General features: G+C 41.0%; 5 protein-coding genes across 14 annotated transcripts in view; 2 read left to right on the top strand and 3 right to left on the bottom strand.

Moving 5' to 3' along the window:
- Positions 1 to 692: 692 nt before the first annotated feature.
- On the top strand, positions 693 to 6415 carry LOC306895682 (coiled-coil domain-containing protein 162). The gene is made up of 15 exons (XM_079459112.1): positions 693 to 985; positions 1059 to 1197; positions 1285 to 1405; positions 1623 to 1735; positions 2369 to 2518; positions 2612 to 2665; positions 2740 to 2907; positions 3165 to 3317; positions 4212 to 4346; positions 4420 to 4572; positions 4683 to 4892; positions 5015 to 5120; positions 5212 to 5259; positions 5342 to 5472; positions 5571 to 6415. The coding sequence occupies exons 1-15, from the start codon at positions 804 to 806 to the stop codon at positions 5682 to 5684; spliced, it is 1977 nt and encodes a 658-aa protein (XP_079315238.1). The 5' UTR covers positions 693 to 803; the 3' UTR covers positions 5685 to 6415.
- On the bottom strand, positions 6282 to 10209 carry zbtb24 (zinc finger and BTB domain containing 24). 2 transcript variants are annotated; one of them, XM_079459110.1, is made up of 6 exons: positions 9945 to 10209; positions 8395 to 9240; positions 8114 to 8281; positions 7803 to 7970; positions 7522 to 7603; positions 6282 to 7289 (listed from the first exon to the last, which is right to left on the bottom strand). In XM_079459110.1, exons 2-6 carry the CDS (start codon positions 9215 to 9217, stop codon positions 6479 to 6481), a joined length of 2052 nt encoding a protein of 683 aa, XP_079315236.1. In that variant the 5' UTR covers positions 9218 to 9240; positions 9945 to 10209; the 3' UTR covers positions 6282 to 6478. The 2 variants fall into 2 exon arrangements, with proteins under 2 accessions (XP_079315236.1, XP_079315237.1); XM_079459111.1 differs by having other exon boundaries at positions 9849 to 9956.
- ddo (D-aspartate oxidase) lies at positions 9674 to 13401 on the top strand. 7 transcript variants are annotated; one of them, XM_079459116.1, is made up of 6 exons: positions 9783 to 9827; positions 10116 to 10251; positions 11117 to 11300; positions 11434 to 11542; positions 11636 to 11812; positions 11878 to 13401. In XM_079459116.1, the coding sequence occupies exons 3-6, from the start codon at positions 11129 to 11131 to the stop codon at positions 12434 to 12436; spliced, it is 1017 nt and encodes a 338-aa protein (XP_079315242.1). In that variant the 5' UTR covers positions 9783 to 9827; positions 10116 to 10251; positions 11117 to 11128; the 3' UTR covers positions 12437 to 13401. The 7 variants fall into 7 exon arrangements, with proteins under 7 accessions (XP_079315240.1, XP_079315241.1, XP_079315242.1 ...); XM_079459118.1 differs by lacking the exon at positions 9783 to 9827 and adding an exon at positions 10893 to 11018 and having other exon boundaries at positions 10035 to 10710; XM_079459114.1 differs by lacking the exon at positions 10116 to 10251 and having other exon boundaries at positions 9674 to 9827.
- LOC306895834 (uronyl 2-sulfotransferase) lies at positions 13024 to 16823 on the bottom strand (the record flags this gene model as incomplete). The annotated part of the gene is made up of 8 exons (XM_079459374.1): positions 13024 to 13704; positions 13877 to 14034; positions 14114 to 14211; positions 15349 to 15502; positions 15580 to 15659; positions 15749 to 15904; positions 16013 to 16050; positions 16607 to 16823. The coding sequence occupies 8 exons, from the start codon at positions 16821 to 16823 to the stop codon at positions 13436 to 13438; spliced, it is 1170 nt and encodes a 389-aa protein (XP_079315500.1). The 3' UTR covers positions 13024 to 13435.
- Positions 16824 to 17043: 220 nt separating this feature from the next.
- Positions 17044 to 19382, bottom strand: part of sash1b (SAM and SH3 domain containing 1b) — a 57368-nt gene continuing 55029 nt past the window's right edge. For 2 of the 3 annotated variants that reach the window (XM_079459093.1, XM_079459092.1), the window contains exons 19-21: positions 18421 to 19163; positions 18119 to 18250; positions 17273 to 18034 (exon numbers count right to left, since the gene is read on the bottom strand). In XM_079459093.1, coding sequence (XP_079315219.1) covers positions 17993 to 18034; positions 18119 to 18250; positions 18421 to 19163 — 917 coding nt within the window. In that variant the 3' untranslated portion in view covers positions 17273 to 17992. Of the gene's footprint in view, positions 18035 to 18118; positions 18251 to 18420; positions 19164 to 19382 lie in introns of all 3 variants that reach the window. The other variant, XM_079459094.1, reaches the window with a different exon arrangement.

Below are 19382 nucleotides of genomic sequence, written 5' to 3'. Positions count from 1 at the left end.
ACACAGTATTTAGTTGAATTACTTCAGTAATTAAAACAAGAGTAATCCCTTACTTTACTTTTTACAGTTAAATTACTCAGTAACCAGTTACACCCGACACTGGTTATAAGATAAGAGCTTCAGCATCATGGTTTGTTTCCTTTGTCCCCACAAGGGAATCGTTTCTGTCCTCCGGCAACATCTCAGCCTATCACAGTGTGAGTGAGAACATGAGCCACGCCCTCCCGATCATGAGTGACAGCGTGCGGGGAGGAGCCAGCTCTGTTCCTGAGCCTCTTGATCCAGTCTGTCTTCAAGTGAGGAACCACAAGCTTTTTTAGCTTTCATTTCTTCAATTTACATGATCTTATCATTGACTCAAAGCTGCTTTATTGCTGGTTTTAGGCCCAAAAACTGTATCCATGGAGATGGTTCCTCGCATGCTACGGATCACACCCTTTCGTCGTATGGGACGTCTCACCGATAGAGTATTACATGCAGGTGTGCACTGCTCTGTAATCGTTTGGTCGTGGGTTGGATCTTTTTGGTTTATTATCATCATGTGATGTTGTGCTTCTGTAGCTCTGTCTGTGCGATCTGAACGGCCGCTGTAGAACAGAGGCCAATGGGGCGATTCTGGGAGTATCTCTGGTCATTAATGATGTTGTCAGTAGCGGGAGACACGCCGCCCCGCTTCAACTTCAGAGCACTGGAGACATCCCCAATGTTCCCGATAGAGAAGTACACCCACACTTTACATCTCTTGAGCTCATGTAGTGAAAGACAACAGAATTCATGCTGGCCTTGCTGTCAATCAGGACAAGATGAAAAACGATGAAATGACAACTTTGACTCGAGATCCCGTCCGATCACTGATGAACCAGCAAGGATTTTTGCTCCTCTGGAAACAAATGGAAGATTTTAAAGAGAGCTGGACTCAACGGCAGCTGGCTCCAGAGAGGAGCGCCGGCCCTGCGCTTCATAAACACATCTCACAACTTTACAGGTTAAGAACATTAGATCACACTTTAAATTCATCAGGCTTCTATCTAACACGATCGCTATGTTTTTTGTTTTAGGGCGGAGATTTACTTTCCCAGCATGCACGCTCTGGCACAGCATATGGAGAAAGAGAAGGAATATGAGCTGGTTTTGTCTCTGAATCAGTCTATTCAGCCGCCGCCAGGAGCGACGGAGGTCGACATTAAAACATGGCAGGTGCTCTACACTCACTGCGGTTCAATAGAAAACACTGAGATCTGTTTATTAGAATCTTCAATTCTCAGTAATGTGATGTTGTTGCAGCTATTGCGGCTATTGGAGATCACGGAGTGCGACATGATCCGAGCGCTTCAGAGGAGGATTAACACTGAAACGACTCTGGTGATGTCAGAGCGCACCCGGCATGACACGATGCTCCCCACAGGTACCCGACAACCTCTTCCCTCGCGGGTCTCCTGAGGAGATCAAAGAGCGTTGTGAAGGAGGTGGCCTTGATATTCTTTCTTTCTGCATGCTGTCATTGGAAAGCCAATAAACGCAGTTACTTCTGTGAACAATACATGTGCTTTTGTGTATGTTTGCAATCCGATTTTCGTTTTGCTCATGTGAAACCTTCTTTGGTGTGTACGTATGGCAAGTAGAACTGTGGAAAAAGGCGTCCATGGAGCACAGCTTCTCTCTGGAAAGACCTCAAATAGTGGAGAACTTTGTACAGCAGTTAATGAACGGTGATGAAGAAGAGACTGACGGACAGGTGAGAAACAACTTCCTATGCCCAGACAAAGCGATACAATCTCATTCATTTCAAAGGAGAGCCGACGATTTCCGGTGACACAAGCAAGAGCATTAGTGACCAGATGGGCCGGAAAAAAAAAACATTGAAAAACATTTCGCTTTATGCAAATGAAGAGCAACTTTTTGTAGTATTATTTATAGAATTAGTTTTTAGCAATTTTCTTATGTGCTTTTTTATCACTATATAGGTTTAATATATCTTCATTTTAGTTTAAGTTTATACCTTAACTGCATTAACTCACAGTTTGATTTTATTGCTAAGGTAACATTTATAATATTCGTTTAGTTTAGCTTTGGTTTTAGTATATGAAGAGTTTGGTTCCATTTTTAACTCAAAAACCATGTTTTTTAATTATGTTATCATGTTTTAATTGTGTTTTATTGTGTTAGTTAGCTTTTTTAGTTATTATGGCTTAAATCAAAACATATCAACTGCAGTTTGATTGATAGTTATTGAAATGCACAAAAGTGTTATCTCATTTTGAAACCAAACTCTTCATATATTTATGTAATACATTTCATTTTGACCCTGTTTGTCATGCTAATAAAGAGGTTTAGATTGATGACTAAAGTTGTCATGAATGTTTTCTAGGTGATGTTCTCTAGAGTTCATCTTCACGGCTGTCTGACTGATCTTGCGTCTGCTGTAATGAATCGCGAGCGAAGCATCTTTCTGCAATACTCTCAGTTTTACGGGCAAATCCTTCAACAGCAGGAACATCTGCTCTACCAGAGAGAACAGGTCCGTCCGTCCTTCATCATAAATATGAACTTGACCTTTAGTCTTTCAGTGAGCGTATCTCTTACTCTGTGTTTAAACAATCTGTTTTCGCAGGATGTTAAAGAGTTAGAAGCCAAAGAACGGCAAGCGACTGACCCATACAGAAAGGTACATGAGTGGCGATTTTTTGTGCATATAGTAGCGTTTCTCCCAGCATGCTCTGCATACTCATCCAATCACAGGTGGCCGAGGTGTGCCGACAGAAGATGGTGGAGATCACAGCTTTACGTGCCAGAGTTACTCAACTAGAGGAGGAGAAGAGAAGCTTGGATCGACATCTCAGCCTGAAACACAGACAGAGATACGACTCGCTGGTCCGTCAGCTCTTTTCGACGTGTATTCTTTTGAAGGTGTGTACACCTGAAACCATGAAATCATTTGATGGATGATGTTTTCCATTGTTTCCTGTTTTTTTCTAGGATGGGATGAACCTTTAAAAACGGTTTTAGATCATAACCTTTGGTTAACATCACAGTCTGCCAGAAACCCATTTAATAGATCAGGTGCCATTCAAAACTAGGGGGAAGTTAATATTTTAGTGAGCAAAAGTTTTTACTTTGAGTTTCACAAGGTATGTTGTTGTTTTCTGTTTGTTTGTTGTGTATAGTCACGTCTTGACCAATATCATGCCAACATGGAGCGAGATGTGAGACGGCTGGTGAGCGGCGTGAGGACGGAAGCTGTGGAGAGAATCATCAGAATGAAAAATAAACTGTCCTTCGCTACAGACGATGAGACCTACAGACAAACACTAGATGAGGTAAACAGCCACAATCTAGTGTGTCAGAATACATCATAAAACTTCAATCTCGCCCAATATTTACCCTCCCTCACATCCAAACCCGTCGTTGCTCTTTTCCATAAAATGAAATCATATTGTGACCAGAACAACAAAGCAACAGAAAAGTATTACTGAACACGATTTGTGAAGTATTCAAGTCATATGATGTGTATGTGAAAACATTTTCACATTTACCTATAAGAGCAAGAGTGGACGAAAAATATTTTCGTCCACTCTTGCTCTTATAGGTAATTCATCCATGTGCATTTTCATCCTGGAAACTTGTTGTACGTATCACATTTAACGTTTTGTTCCATATAATAAACAATTTCAGCCTTAAATGGAGAAGAACAACATTGAGCATTTATGAAACATATCGCTATTCCCAATTATAGCCACAGAAAAAGAGGCCATTTCAAAAAGATTTTGTATAATTCTAACAGTATTTTAATTCTGTGAACAAGTTAACATTATTTCTCCCAAATTTCAAAATAAAAACATTAGCATTTATTTGCAGAAAATGAAAACTGGAGAAACAGGTGAAAAAACGGAATACTGAATACCTCAATACTGCAAAGAAAACAAGTTCAGATTCACGTTTTTGCTCATATTTCTACGTGTATTTATGATTTTATCATCGTTTTCATGTGTCTTTCACATTGCTGTTGGATGACTTTGTCACTCCTGTGGTTTGATGTTGGAATTCAACCGACACTGGACTGGAAGGACCACCATACATCTAGAAATGATGATGAAATGGACATTTGGAATGGTCTCTTCATTTTTTCAAGGGCTGTAGGTTTGGAGTGACAGAAAATGATTCTCAATGTTTAATTTTACATTCCCACAATGCTGTATGGATGTGTTCCTCAGAAAGAGGCATTGGAAGGTGTTCATGTGGAGAACAGTGCACTGACAGGACTCTTGTGTAAACTGAAAGCCTTCGGTCACTGGAGGATGGTGACTGGTCAAGAAAAGCTGCAGAAAGAACTGCTTCAATTGAAACAGGTACTGCTCATCTTCTGTAATACCTGACATCAGTCATGTCATCTCCAATGCTGAATTTTCCTCCCGTGTCCAGAATGAGGTGTCCTGTCAAAAAGAAGCTCTTAAATCAAAGATGATATCCGAGGAGAAGGTGAACGTTCTGAAACAAGAGCTTGTCGCTGTGCAGGAGATGATGGTGCAGCGTAAGAGCGACTACGAACGCACCAAGAGACAGATCCTTCAACAGGTACAAAGCCCACAGCGTGATGCTGAATGAGGTTTAGATGTCAATGAACAAAAGACAAATGTAACGTTTATTAGGATGGAGTTCTGATACGTTCTTGATGTTGTGATCAGACTCAGAAGCTGCAGGATGTGGAACACCGTTCGGTACGAGATGCACAGAGCCGTCAGGAGATGGAGAACTTGCGCGTGCAGAGTCTGGAGCAGCTTCAGGAGGACGTGGTGGACAGAGACGGTCGAGTCAGAGCTCTGAGCGCACAGCTGGAGAGAAATAACAGAGAGACGGAACTGCAACAACAACACAACCACAAAAGAATCAAACACGTGAGTCTGAGAAGCCCGTTGAACTTTGACCTGAAGACCCATTCACTGAGCCATTAAACAATGTTTATCTTTTTTATCAAATACATTAGCACATCATTTAAAAATCATTTTGCATTTCGAAGGTGAGGAGTCAACTTTATCAGGAACGCACCCTGAAACGTGAAGCTTTTCAGCAAGTGGACAAACTACAAAGTCAGATCCACAGTTTTGAGGCGACTGTTCCCTCAGGTACTTACGTTAAGGCTTCAAATAAAAATATATATTTTTGTAATAAAGTGTTGTTGAGATTTTCAAACGTTTTGTTTTCGTTCAATCTAAGGACGACAAAGCTCCTCAAGATTAATGTACTTAAGAAACGCATCTGCTGGTAAATTATCCTCAAGCCAGTTTTTAGATTTATCATTTCATTCCTCAAGGACTCCGTTTACCTGTGGTTTGTTTTATTTCAGGTTTGCTGAGGAATAACTCTGTTACGCCTTTCACGAACAGTTGTTTTATAAATAGAGATTATAGGGCAGAAGAGCTCAGTACTGACACTGGCTTCAGGGATTCTTGGACACCACTGGAAAGGCCAAAAACAGTAAGAGATCTGATTTACGTAAAACACGTTCAACTAGAATCAATATTAGGGTGATGCATTCATTGAAGGACTTCATGTTTTTCTGTCTGAATTCACAGAACGCCAGTCGTCTACGTCTGGACATTTCAGAGGCACCGTTGCCCAGTCTACCAGATGGAATCTCTTCACCAAATCACACAACGTATCAGAATTTTAGGTTTGGTCAAAAATAAATCACCTGAAACGTGTATTTGACGTGTTTTTGGGGGGTGTTTACATGAAAAAGGTACACTGCCGTTCAAAGGTTTAGGAACACTTGACGAAAATATAATTGTGAAAACAACTGATTTCATTACAAAACAAAAATGATATTTAATAAGAAAACGTTTTTGAAATGGATGATTTGGACAAATAACCAGTAAAAAGGCAGCTTTTGAGGGGAATTACTCCAATACCGTTTTAAAAGCATGTCAGGGTGATAAGATGACAGTTCAAGGCAAATGGTCACTACTTCGAAGACCCTAAAACGTATCTTTTATTTGTTTTAGTTTTCTTTAGTCACAATATAATTCTCATCATCACATTATTGGCTTGATGATTTGTTATCATCAAAAAAAAAAACATATATTTACATATAAGGAAAAAATCATGTAAACACACCCATAGTCTCTAAATAATGGATTTGTGTAGTAAAGACTAAAAGGTCTGGGGAGAGATATGGATTAAAAGAAAATTTTGATTCAAAAGTCTCCAGAACACTTGAGCACGAATGACCCGCTTGTTTTTGCATATATTTTTGGGATATTTTCAAACAAAAAGTATACACGTATCACCTTTGGATGAATACAGGTTGTATCTGTACTGTTTATTTTGATGTGTCTTATTAACATGTTGACTCAATTATTCATTCGATTTCAAATTGCACTTTATGATCCATATTAAGAAAATGATTAAACCATTATTCAAAAAAACATCTTTACATGTGTACTCAATTCTTTAGAAGGAATTTTCGGCGGGTGTCTCTTGTTTAGTTGTGCGGGTTCATGCTGGTGGTGTACAGGTAAGAGACGGTCCCTGCCTGGATCTGAAAGGTTTGACCCTGAATCTGGTCGCTGGTGATTTGTTCACTGGTCTGAGTGATGGAGATGGGCTGACCGCTTTGGTTGCCCATGTGAATGCTTCCTGTTTGACTCGGGCGGCTGTTGATTTCGGCGTCCTGGGGTACGGACAGCTGTGGTACGCCTTGATGGATCACCTGCAGCTGTTGTTGAGGTCCGTGATGAACCTGCAGGTGCTCCATGGCTTCCTTCGACAGCGTGATCACGTGCATCTGCTCGGACTGTCCGTCGGTCACCGGTCCTCCCAGAACACTGATGGTTTGAATTTGAGTCCCGCCATTCAATCCCTCCGGGGTGACCAGTGCCAGGTTTTGTGGTTGAGTGAGGAGGGTGAGACCCGGTTCCTCTGAAGTATCTGAGACGATGCTGATACTTTGATCCTGGCCAAGGCTGATGTTCTCCACCTCACTGGTAACCACAAGCTGGATCTCCTGCTCGGAGTGGGTTGGGAGTTGGTACGGCTGGAGCTGGAGGATGCTGTGCGTTTTTTCAGACCCATGCGTGGCCTCCACCGCTGAGGGCTCTGTGGCGTCGGTGCTTTGACGCTCTTTGTTGTGAGTTTTGGCGTGTGCTCTGAGGTTGTCCATTCGTGCAAAGAACAGGTTGCATACAGGGCACACGAAGGGCTTTTTACCCGTGTGCGTGGCTACGTGACGTCGCCTGGCGCTGGGGTCGGAGAAGGACTTATCGCAGATGTTGCAGACATATGGCTTCTCTCCTCTAGATATGACCACAGAAAGCACATTGTACAAATATCGACTACAGTAAATATTATATAAAACATTTGTTGGTACTTCTTATAAAAACATGTGAAGGATATAATTAAATTCCATGTTAATTTTTATGCGCAAGCACATTATACTTAAGGTTTGTAAATTCACAAAAGTTATTTTGATATTATCGTTACTTTATGATTTTTTTCAAAGCTGAAAGATTTGATTAATAACCTCACCTGTGTATTCTGATGTGCGTCTGCAGGGTGCTTTTGGCCGTGAAACACTTGCCACAGATCTCACATGTAAAAGGTTTCTCGCCTGCAACAATAACACTGGTTATTATTAAATATTTGATATAAGGTCATTATTTCCAAACTAGGAATGTTTATTTTCTGTACCATTAGGAAGGATATGATACATTCATTGTGCTATGACTATACGTCACATTTAATACACACACTAACAGCACAGACAGTCTGAGATGGGATGAGTCGTGTACATGTCATTATTGTATGACCTGTATGAGTTCTGATATGTTTCTTCAACTGAGCGGCGTCCAGGAATCTATGATGACATTGTGCACACTCGGGTAAAGCTTTTCCCGTGTGAATCCGGTAATGACTCTTCAGCTGTCGTTTCTGACTGAAGCTTTTTCCACACTTATCACAACTGAAAGATTTATTCTCTGCGGATACACAGAATAGAGCGGTTTACATCCCCTTTTAATCCCATCATTGTCTCACGGTAGACACTTCTTGTCTAAAAGTGAAGAGATCACATATATTTTATAATAATTTATTTCGTTTTTCCCGTGGAATCCAGACGTACCTGTGTGCAGGTTCATGTGCTCCTGTAGAGAGTCTTTTGTAGACAGAGATTTGGAGCAGACGGTGCAGGTGAAGGGCTTTTCACCCGTGTGCATGCGCTGATGAACCAACAGCGTGTGTTTCTGAGTGAATCTCCTCCCGCAAACGCTGCATTCGAACGGCTTTTCCCCTGCATGAAGAAAGAGAGTTGTTATTTCTTTCGTGGTCATTTGTAAAAAACTATCTCCGTTTAAATGTATATGGGCTGTTAGTGTACTACTGATGATCCATATGAACAATGACCTGTGTGAGTTCGCCGGTGTATCTTCAAAAACAAATGGCTTTTAAAAACCTTCCCGCAATCTTCACATCTGGCTTCCGTGTCTGGGTACTTTCTCTTTCTTCCTCTCTTTCCCGGCTCACGTCTCTCCACCAAATCGCTTTCTAACCTGAAGCCTCTCAGTTTGACGGGCTGCATTATATTCCGCTTGCTGTGACGGGGTCGGCCTTCTCTGGGCTTATAATCGCTGTCACTTAAATCTCTGGTTGGAGAGGAAGAATCTAAGAGACACTCCGAGGTGGTCTCGGCGTTACTTTGTGTTGGAAAACTTGTCTCTGCTTGTAAAGAAGTTTTATTGTCACTCTGGCCAGACTCCTGAGCTTGCATGATCTTCTTTGGACGGCCTCTTTTACGCTTGGAGTACCTCATCTTTGAGGTTTCGTCATCTCTTTTGACGGTCGCTTCTTGAAGGTCCTCGTGGGCTTTCACCAAATCACGGATCTCCAGGAAGCGGGCCATGTCAAGCAGCTGTTTAGACCTGCTCTCCTCCACGGACACGTTGGAGCTGTAGATGAACTCAAGCACGGCCTCGAAGGTCTCCGCCGCCATGCCATCGAGTTTGTAGAGCGTCTGGCTCACCTGATCTTCGGCGGTAAACATTATTGAGAAATACTCACTGCTCGCTGCTAAAAGAGCTTTGTGTGCTTTGAACCGCACATCTTCCACGATGAGAGTTATGTCACAAAGCATTTCTCTCCTTCTGAGCTTGTCAAACTGATGCAGGATCGTGTCCTTGTGTGTTTTAGAATGCAGAGCGAGGAAAGGTGACGCTGGTGGTTGGGACATGATTCACATCAGTGAGTTTGAACCTATAAAAGAAAACAAAGGACATTTGTTCTGGTTTTGCTCGTGGTCACCTGACGCAACACTAAAGCCTGTACTAAATACAGTATAGATTTTCTGTTTTATTTGCTATACTAACACCATTAGGCTATACGCAATTGAAACAACTTAAGGTTTATTTTTATATCTCTTTGCCTGCTGTCCATGACCCTATTAGTTCTGCTACCGGATTATGGATTATTAATAAAAATGCATGTTTCCATGGTAGTTGCATCTTGCTTTGATGGATCAAGAGACGTTCACCCAGGACAGGTGTCTCACAATTCTTATTCATGCACTGTACCACTAAACATACCACATTATAAAAAAAGGTAAATGGATGGATGCATCGTAGTACATGTTGTGTTGGGTTTACATTGCATTATAAACGCAAACACACACACACGCACACACACGCACGCACGCACGCACGCACGCACGCACACACACACACACACACACACACGGTCAATGGTCAAGGTCTTTCGAACCGGTTAAAAAGAAACAACCAAACACGCACGCAGCGCCATATATATACACAAACAAAAGCATCGGTTCCTTTTCGAAAACACAGGTACGTGAATAAAGTACATACGTTGGTACAACTTTTCATTCGCTGAGTATATTTTATTTACAGTATTGTGCTCTCAGTGGACCGTACCGTACAATTATAAAGCTTTCAGGACCTTACCGTAAAGAACACGTTTGAGACCATGTGAGTCTCGCGAGATCTGCGTGGCTTGCCGGAAATATAAAAATGGCTGGTTGCGTTACATATGTTGTTCCTTTTGTTAATGAGCGATTCGTCCAGCTTGTCTGTCTCACGTCTTATTTCTTTGTTTTGAACTTCAATCGCTTTTAGGGTGTTGAGCGTCAGACGGCTCGCCACCGCTCCAGTAGCAGTAGTGCCATCTGTGACTTTTCTCAGCGCTTACCACGGTGGACCAATCACAGGGGTCTGCGAATACCGTGCGTGGATCAAAATAACCGTTTTCAAGGTTAAATGATTATGTTTTCGTTATTGCTTAAAAGTACAACATCTTGGTTATAATTAGGCTAAGTAAATTATACGTTGTCGTAAAAACATATCCCCAATAACACCAACAAGTTTGGAGATTTAAACAAGTTTAATGGAGAATTCGGCTCCGCGGGCCTCCATGCGCCCCCTGCAGCCTGGGCGTTACTGAATCTACAGAGATATAGTAGTTTTCTTGTTTATAACTACACGATATCTATGAGTTTCTTTTCTATGTCACTTTATGTCGTCCCCATCAAAATAGCGGAGGAAATGACGCGTTTGATCCGCTAAAGGCACGCAAACACATTACACCATGTTGCAAAACACAAAACTATATTTAGACTTTCAGGGAGCTAGTGTGTCGTCCAGCCAATGCTAAATGAATTAGTTATTTAACACGCTGGTCATAGTCTGCATCCATCTGTTTACTATGCAGGAGGTAAGTGGTTAAAATATATATATTTCTTTTGTTACATGCATCTTTTATATTGCAATGATTTTGTCCTTAACCAATGAAGCTTTTGTGTTGTATAGAGATTATTAATCGACGCCACGCCGCCATCTTGGGAGGATCGCTACTAGTGCACTCAATGCAGCGTTTTGTTTTTCTTGTTTGATTAGGAAATATAACTATGGTTGGTCGATCTTGCTGTGTTAAAACTGCAATAGCATTGCGCAGAGTTGTTCAGGAAAAGCCCCTGGTTCTTCCCTTTCGATTTCTCCATATATCAAACAAAACAAGTAACGGTACATATCAGAACAGTTATAGCAGTGGAGTATTTTCCTTCCAAGATGGCGGCGCCACTGCAACATAGGGCGTGACGTCAGCTTCACATTCTCTATAGTGCAGGTCAGATATGAAGTGTGTGGAAGTGCTTGTGATCGGAGCAGGTGTGGTCGGTTTATCGACTGCAGTGTGTATCGCTGAGACTCTTTCGTATTGTTCTGTGACCATTATGGCTGAGAAGTTCTCACCTGACACGACAAGTGATGGAGCTGCTGGCATCCTCTTTGCCTCAGAGTTTCCTGGTGAGAATAAAACAGACGTGTGAACCATATTATCATGTCATGTTTATGGGACCACTTTCCTATTTCCAGCCAAATGATGGAACGTACAAATGATGGAATCCAGTATTTAATTCTCTCTGTGATCTCTCACTAGATGTTCCGCTCGGAAGGCAACAGCGCTGGTTTAAAGAAACGTTTGATCATCTGCTCGCCATTGCAGATTCCCCACATGGCTCGGATGCTGGAGTGTTCCTCTGTTCAGGGTAAAACAAACTTTAGAAACACTATACAAACATAAACTTCACGTTCAAGTGTTTTGTACATCTAATCATTTTTGCACGTCTCTCTTCCATCAGGTGCCAAATTTTCAAGGAAGTACCCTGCGACAAAAAGCCTTTCTGGTCAGATTTTGTTCTTGGATTCCGAAACATGACGCGTCATGAAATGAAGCGCTTCCCTAATCATACATTTGGTCAAGCTTTCACTACAATAAAGTGTGAATGTGTCAGTTACTTGCCCTGGCTGGAGAAAAGGTACCGTATAAATCATTGGGGGATTAAAAGCATCAATAAACCATTGACTTGTTATTGTATAACAGGTTTAGAGAAGCTGGCGGTCAGATCCGATATGAAAAGATCACAAGCCTTCAGAACGTGGCTCAGATGTATGACGTCATCGTGAACTGCTCAGGTCTCGGGTCACGCTTATTGGCGAAGGATGAGGAAGTCTATCCAATAAGAGGTCAAATCTTGAAGGTTAACGCTCCCTGGGTTAAGAACTTCATACGGGATGGAGATGGCAAGACCTACATCTACCCTGGCATCGGCTATGTCACTCTTGGAGGCACACGGCAGGCAGATGATTGGCGGTTGGAGGTGGATAAAGAGGACAGTAATGGTATCATGGAACGCTGCAGTCAATTGGAACCGTCGCTGCGAAAGGCTCAGGTGATTGGACACTGGGTGGGACTACGGCCAGGCCGGCCAAACCCACGCTTAGAGCGGGAATATCTGTACGTGAAGGGCCGCCACGTGCCTCTGGTGCACAACTACGGTCACGGGGGCTGGGGTATCACATTGAGTTGGGGAACGGCACTGGACGCACGGGATCTGGTCAGAGAGAGTCTGTTTGAAAAACCACCTCAAGCTAGACTTTGATCTGATCATCGTAGTTTAGCATCTTTTCATCATGAGCAGATACTGATGAGAAATGGCATCTTAAAGCCTAAACAAACCTAATAAGACTAAATGTGAACAATGATATAACATGATGGTATTATGTTTTGCCCAAAGTAATAATATTGTGCTAATTCACGTTGAACTGCACAAGTCTTATTGGAACATTGATATCATCTGTTTTTGGTTGGTCGTTTTTTTCACTGGTGCTTACAAAACATTTACAAAATGTTTTGTTCAACCCGTTTTAAAAAACAATATTTGAACAAAAGGGCTCCAAAATTTTGACCGCTTGACAGAAATGTTTCTAATGATATTAAACATCTTTGAGTCTCAAGGTGTATGCATGTGCAATGTATATTAATATACAAACATATTAATTTATTCAATTGAAAAATTAAAAATGTTAATGTTTTTGAAATGGACGACTAGTCATGGACCAAATACTGTATTGAGGAAAAAGTCAGTATTCTTTAAAAAGCTTCACAGAGTGAGACCTCAAAAAGCTGGATGATGTCAAGGGTGAAAATTTAGAAGAAGGTGGAAGGAATCTAAAGAAACCAAACCTTGAGACATTTTGGTCTTTATTGATAGCAAAAGTTTACACTTTAGAAAGTATCGTCAGTTCTGCTATCAAACTCCAACACAAGAATTTTAAAAAAAATTTAATGTCAAATAAATGTTTGACCCAAAATAATTCACTGATTAAAAAGCACCAATACACCCATTGTCTAATTCATACAAAAGTGTGCTTCATGAATGCCCCTGTATATCAGATATTTACAATCCATCTTATTTTATAGTTGTAATGTCAAACGATGTAAAAAAAATCAATGATTGTGGTATTTCAAGTTTTGTCCAGTGTTATGGTGAAACATGTAGTTTTCCAGGTTTCGTGTCCAGAGAACTTATAATAATATAATTATACACATTAAAAGTACTTGATATATTATATACAGTGTGTCTGACCATTGATCATCATCAGTGTTGTTCCATCCAGGCTAGTAAATCTTCTGTCTCATCCTCGAGCTCTTCTAGTAAGCGCATCTTCTGAAGCAAACCAGAAAACCGTCTGGACGTCTGTGGGTGTGTTTTCAGACCCATCTTTTTCTTTGTGAGGTGGAACTGATCTTTGATGAAGTTGTAGAATTTGTACTCATATTCCATGCGCTGATAAAGCACCCGCAGAGCCTCGCGACTCGGAGTCTGTTTATAAACGGTGACCGTCTTGTTGCCCATCTTCCTGTATTCTAAACAGAGACACGGAGGAGAGACAGAAGTAGAACACGTCTATTTCTTCTACATTTGGTTCTAACTCAGGTCAAAGCAGGACACTTTGTAATATTAATTAAATTGGCAAAAAGTGTCCCACTTTACCCTAAACCACAATATGTTAAAGAACATTCACGAGAAAAGGTCCACCTGGACTTCTGTAGATGTTGAGGACATCAGTGAAGAAGTGCGGAAGCAGTCTCTCCAAAAGAAGCAGGACATCCTCAAGTTCCTCCAACAAACCCACCAGCAGATAATGATCTAGGACAATCTGCTTCGCCATCTCCAGCGCCCACATGCTCGCCTCTCTGATTTATCACACATCAAATCTCAAACTCGCAAGATAACGGATGATGTCATGTGTTTAAGTGCATCTGTGTACTGTACCTGCACTGAGGATGCTGCCCACAGAAATATGGAATGATGTAGAACAATTTGGGATTGGAGCATTCTGGGTAATTTTCCAAGATGCACGTGTTAATGTCCTTCAACAGAGAAGAAATCGATTCATCTCAACAGTCAACACAAATACGTGTGCTTTGCTCAATACATTTACGTGCAGAACAGAACTGAAACAGTTTACATTTCCCCCAGAGTGAACGGATGGAGGATTCATGAAGTCTTTGGCCACAGACCCACGCTTTTAACATTTTTGGTTTCAAGCAAATACAAAATATGACAAATATATAATAAATTAAGCAATTCATAAAGTTAAATAATTTGTTCTTTCAGATGAGTAGAAAATACTTAAAATGTAGGCATACCCCCCATGCACATACAACCATTAAAAAAGAGATAAAGTATCTTTAAAGCTGTGCCATCGAAGAAAGAGATTTTTTTAGTTCTCCGAAGAACCATTCACAGCTTCTTATATGAGCCATTTCTTTCTTATTTTCTATCATCAAGATAACCTTATTTGTAAAAGGCAAAAATGGTTCTTCTGTGGCATCTTTAAAAGAATGTTGGGTCAGAGAATCCTGCATGGCTTTGAAAAACAAAGTACCATTTATTACATCTTCATTTAATGTTATACTCGTGCGGTTGAATTTCACATGCAGAAACATACGCCTCTCTAATGATGGTCAGGAGGCCAGCGGCACAGACTGCACAGTCACTTTTCACTCTAAATATAGACGTGTAAACCATGCGAATAATGCAGCCTGCTTGAGATGTGAAGGAAGCATTCATCTGAAACTGGGAGGTGAACTGAAGCGGATTCATTTATAACGCACCTCACAGCAGTAAAGTGACTTCACTCTTCATTCTATTTACTTTTTGTTTATGTGCTCTTATACTATCAACATGTCTGCATTTCTTCATTCAAATGGGGCAAAGAACTAATATCTCCGTTCTTTCTAAATATCTTTATAGAAGATTTATAGAAGAAAGTCTCTTCTGAGTCTCAGACATTTCTCTTTAGAATTTCAGAAGAGATGACGTTTTATTGAAGATCTCAATATTTACTCAAACATTTCTCATCAAATTGACCGGAATGCAGATTATTTGACCACTACAATCTACATTCATTTTACACCTCCAGACTGAACATGGATTACGGTCTCCTTTGTTTCTGTTCTCTATTACAACAATTTTGAGAAGAAACATCAAGTAGTCTCTCTTACTAAATATCTCTCGTCATCCTTCATGCCAGGCGTGCGGACCACATGGTTCTCCTCTCCTCTCCAGTCGCCAAACCGACGGAAGAAATAATTGGATAAGAAGCGATCGATGGGATCTCTGATGATGTTGATGTACACCGGTTCGTCTAATCCGAATCTGATTCCAGGAGAGGAACGGCAATAGAATATTTCACAGTTTTATGACTGTTTCATAGTTTTCAACACTCATCTCACCTGCTAAAGTTCAGGAAATGCACATGACGGGTGTAGAGAAAAGGCAGAGGAGCCGCGCTGATGTTTCTAATCAGATTTGCCTACGTCAGAAATGTAAAGACGTTGAATTGAAGGCGGGAATGAGATGAGTGATTGCTCAGTATTACAAAAGCAGTGTTTTGTCGGTCACCTGCTCACGTTTGCTCAGTCTGGTCTTGTTGTGAATATCGGAGGAAATGAGGGTGAACTTATGTCTGTCTGCCAAGATACGCAGCAACAAAAGGATTGTGCGACTTCCACACTTTCCCACTCTGTTATACACAACCTGACTCGGGAAAGGTAAAGCCTGAGGACAGAATACAGTTCATCATAATCATAATTTAAGGATAAGACGTGATATTTAAACAAACTTTACATTTTGTAACATGCGCTAAAGTAAGTGTAGTCCTCTTACTCTGGCTGTGAACGATTCACTGCCATCACCAAATCTCCCTAAACACAAAAGAAGAGAGTCAAATCTTGGTATAATTCTGTAGAGTTATAATGTTGGTAACTAGAATGTACAATGAACAGATCATCTATGGGTATTTAAGGAATGATGCATGCATTTGTAAGTGTTCTTCATTCTCTCCACCCCAGCTGTCTTATATTTGGTGACTTGTGAATCCGGCACAATGAAAGGCCTCTTATCGTTTAGTTTATACAGACTCATGTGGAATTCTCCAGTTGGTCTCCTGAGAAGCCAAGAATAACACTGCCAACCTATAGACTCCACACAGAGGAAAACTTTGACACAAATATCTCTTTATGAACCTGAAGTGACATTTCTGATCAAAGAATATAGAACTTTGGCATTGCAATGTTTTAGTGCACTTTAAATGATTTTAACAAACATCACATTATTCGTTTTTAAGGACTTCATTGTTTAGGATGCGTTTATCTCAATATCATTTTCCTCAAAACGTTGAGCAATGATCCTAAGACTATTTGGTGACAATGTACCCCAAAGAACCCTCTATTGGTCAACAAATAGTGATTAAAATCTTACCGAGATAATAGCCGACATCGATCAGAATCTGTGAAGCTCCTCCGTTAAGCTGATACAACGCAGATCCCAGACAGAATACGAAGAGTGCCGTAAGACAGAAACCAAAATCCCGTCGCGTTATCCGGAGCAGAATGACGGCGAGTCGGTTCCCCCTCCGGTTCCTCAGACGCACAACACCCGTCAAGTGTTTATGAGCAGGGGGGTTTCTAAAGGCCATCGTGTTGTTATGACGGAAATTCAAAGAAGATGGTGGCAAACCCACAAGGGTTTTATTCAAAGACCAGCGATTTCGAACATGGTTTCCAAAGGCGCATTGCCCCGCGTCTCCGTGTGCGCACGGCGCGCTACTCTCACCCAACCTCTCCAAACGCACTGTTGAGTTTTAGTGCTATCAGATGTGAGAGGTGTAGTGAATTGAAATGATGTAAAGCAAATAACGTAGACAAAAAGTTTTTTATGAGGAATTCTACATGTACTGTAAAATTGCAGCCTGATCATTCGGTCCTAACAAGCTGGCACCAATCAAGCCAGCTCGCTTTGACAGCAAGTCAAACAAACCATTACATCTATTAAGACTATTTGGGCAGACGAAACCTGTAAAATTCATATGGAAATGATATATTAATGAATTGTATAAGCAAACAACAACAACAAAACACATGTTTTAAGAAAGTTGGATCTGTTGATAAAACCAGAAAAGGCAGACTTTATTCATGTTTAAATTGCTCATTTGTTAACAACCTTTCACAGTCTTTTCCACACAAAAGCATCCACCTTTTTCATTTCTTTACAAACGATAAAAATACCGATAAATGCTAAAAGCAAAACCATCAAAGTCCTATAGTCCAAGAAATAAATATTTGTTTAAAATGGTACATGTAGACGTTGCCTGGCAAAACATCAAACAAGTGTCCGGAATTGCTTATTTTTTAACACTAACTTAAAAAAATAGCTTTTTACCTGCTACTGTAAAAACATGAATAACATGTCAGAGACTTTATCCTCCGCCAATATAACCTATTTTTAAAAATCTACAACAAATGTACATTTATTTAGCTGAGGGACACTATTATACATTTACAATTAAAAAGGCAACGCTTGTGGTTTCCAAACATTCTAATAATTTGTGCATTCAATCATTACTGATCAAAAGCACTTCTTGCACAAATGACTTACTCACTTATCAAATCACATAAATGATAAAAGTTTATGTCTCAACATAGCAAAACATTGGCATGTTACATTCCACTGGGCATATGTGTGAAACAATATTGCTTTTCAAACTTTCTGGCAAGTCATTTGTCGGTCCACAGAAAAGTATCCAATGAAAAGTCACTGTTCTCAGTGTTTCACAGTTCTGCAATCCAGTATGAAATCCAGATGAGCTCAAGGAATGATACATATGTCGGACAAACCTCTCAATGGGATCTGTAATGTGAAATCAAGTTAAAGATCGGTCAGAAACATTTGGCAAGATTGTATCACAGACAATTAAATCGCCAAAGAACTCACAGCTATACGGTGCTGCTTTAAAAGCTGTTGGATTCTTGTTTGATCGATTAGGATTGCGGTGTCACCCAAAGGTTTATCCAGATCTTCGGAGTATCTCTGGACCAGAGAGAACGGCACGCCGTAACAGCCGTTCTGAAAGAGAAATAACGGTTTAAGAATCAATGACAAAATATAATGTTAAAATGTATATCATCTTTATTACGAACAGAACATATCAGGCACAAAATTTCGAACAATTTGGAAGCAAATATGAAAACCTACTTAATTCAATGACAATGTTGGCAAAGCTCAAAAGCAGATACCTTGTTAGAATATGGTTCTTCTGTGAGGTCAATGCCATCAGATGACAACTTCTCCTCAATCCAAGTTTCCAGGTTGGCCGTTTTCTCCGTCTGAACTTTCTTTGCCGGTCTGAAAATGAGTGGCCTGCTTATTTGTGGAACTTCATGGCCGGACATCTCTGGCTTAGATGCGATTGTGATGAAATCTCTACTGGCACTGTTTTTTGATAATGGTGATGGAAGAGGTTTTGGAGGAACAGGTGGTTTAATGCGTTGCGGGCCTGGAGAAAAGTCCTTCAAGGGTGCCTGTGGGGCATCTCCTGGTTCTTCATTATAACCGACAAGTGTAACCGGGTTCTCCGGACCACTTTGACTTGGACTCTCCTCAGAATTGCAAGAGATCAATCGTGCAGTGTCACTGAGGTCCTCAGAGCTGTCCGACTGCTGGCCTTTGGGACCTTGCTGTATCTGAAGTTCCTCTACAGAGAAGCAACGCTTCCAGACTTCTGGCCGACTAGACAGCCTATCTAGAGACTCACAACTGCGACTGAGGGGTCTTCCGTCAAGTAAAAAGTGACTTCTGCCTAGACCCTCCATGGTGTTGATCTGCGGTGGATGCTGGAGCAACTGCAAATCCGGTCTGGTTTTTGGGGTCGAGCTGCTGGAGTGGCAGAGGGGTGGGGTTGGATACTCAGGGGAGGGAAGGTGACTGGACTCAAAGCCGGACGACGACCTGCTCAAATGAGACGCCTTTCTGCCTTTGCCTAAAAAAGTCATGTGACAAAGATGAGACTCACCACGACAACAAGAGAATCAAAAACCCTTAAAGGGGCAGCTCATATTTATTTGTAGACCAGAGGACGTAGAGAAAGTTGAGAGCTTAAAGGGATGGTTTACGTTAAAATGAACATTTATTTATTCACCCACATTTCATTTCAAACCTGACTTTCTGTCTTCTGCAGAACACAAAAGAAGATATTTTG

Source organism: Barbatula barbatula (assembly GCF_947034865.1).
Source record: "Barbatula barbatula genome assembly, chromosome: 6".
NCBI classification, from domain to species: Eukaryota; Metazoa; Chordata; class Actinopteri; order Cypriniformes; family Nemacheilidae; genus Barbatula; species Barbatula barbatula.
This window is presented reverse-complemented; position numbering and strand designations above follow the sequence as displayed.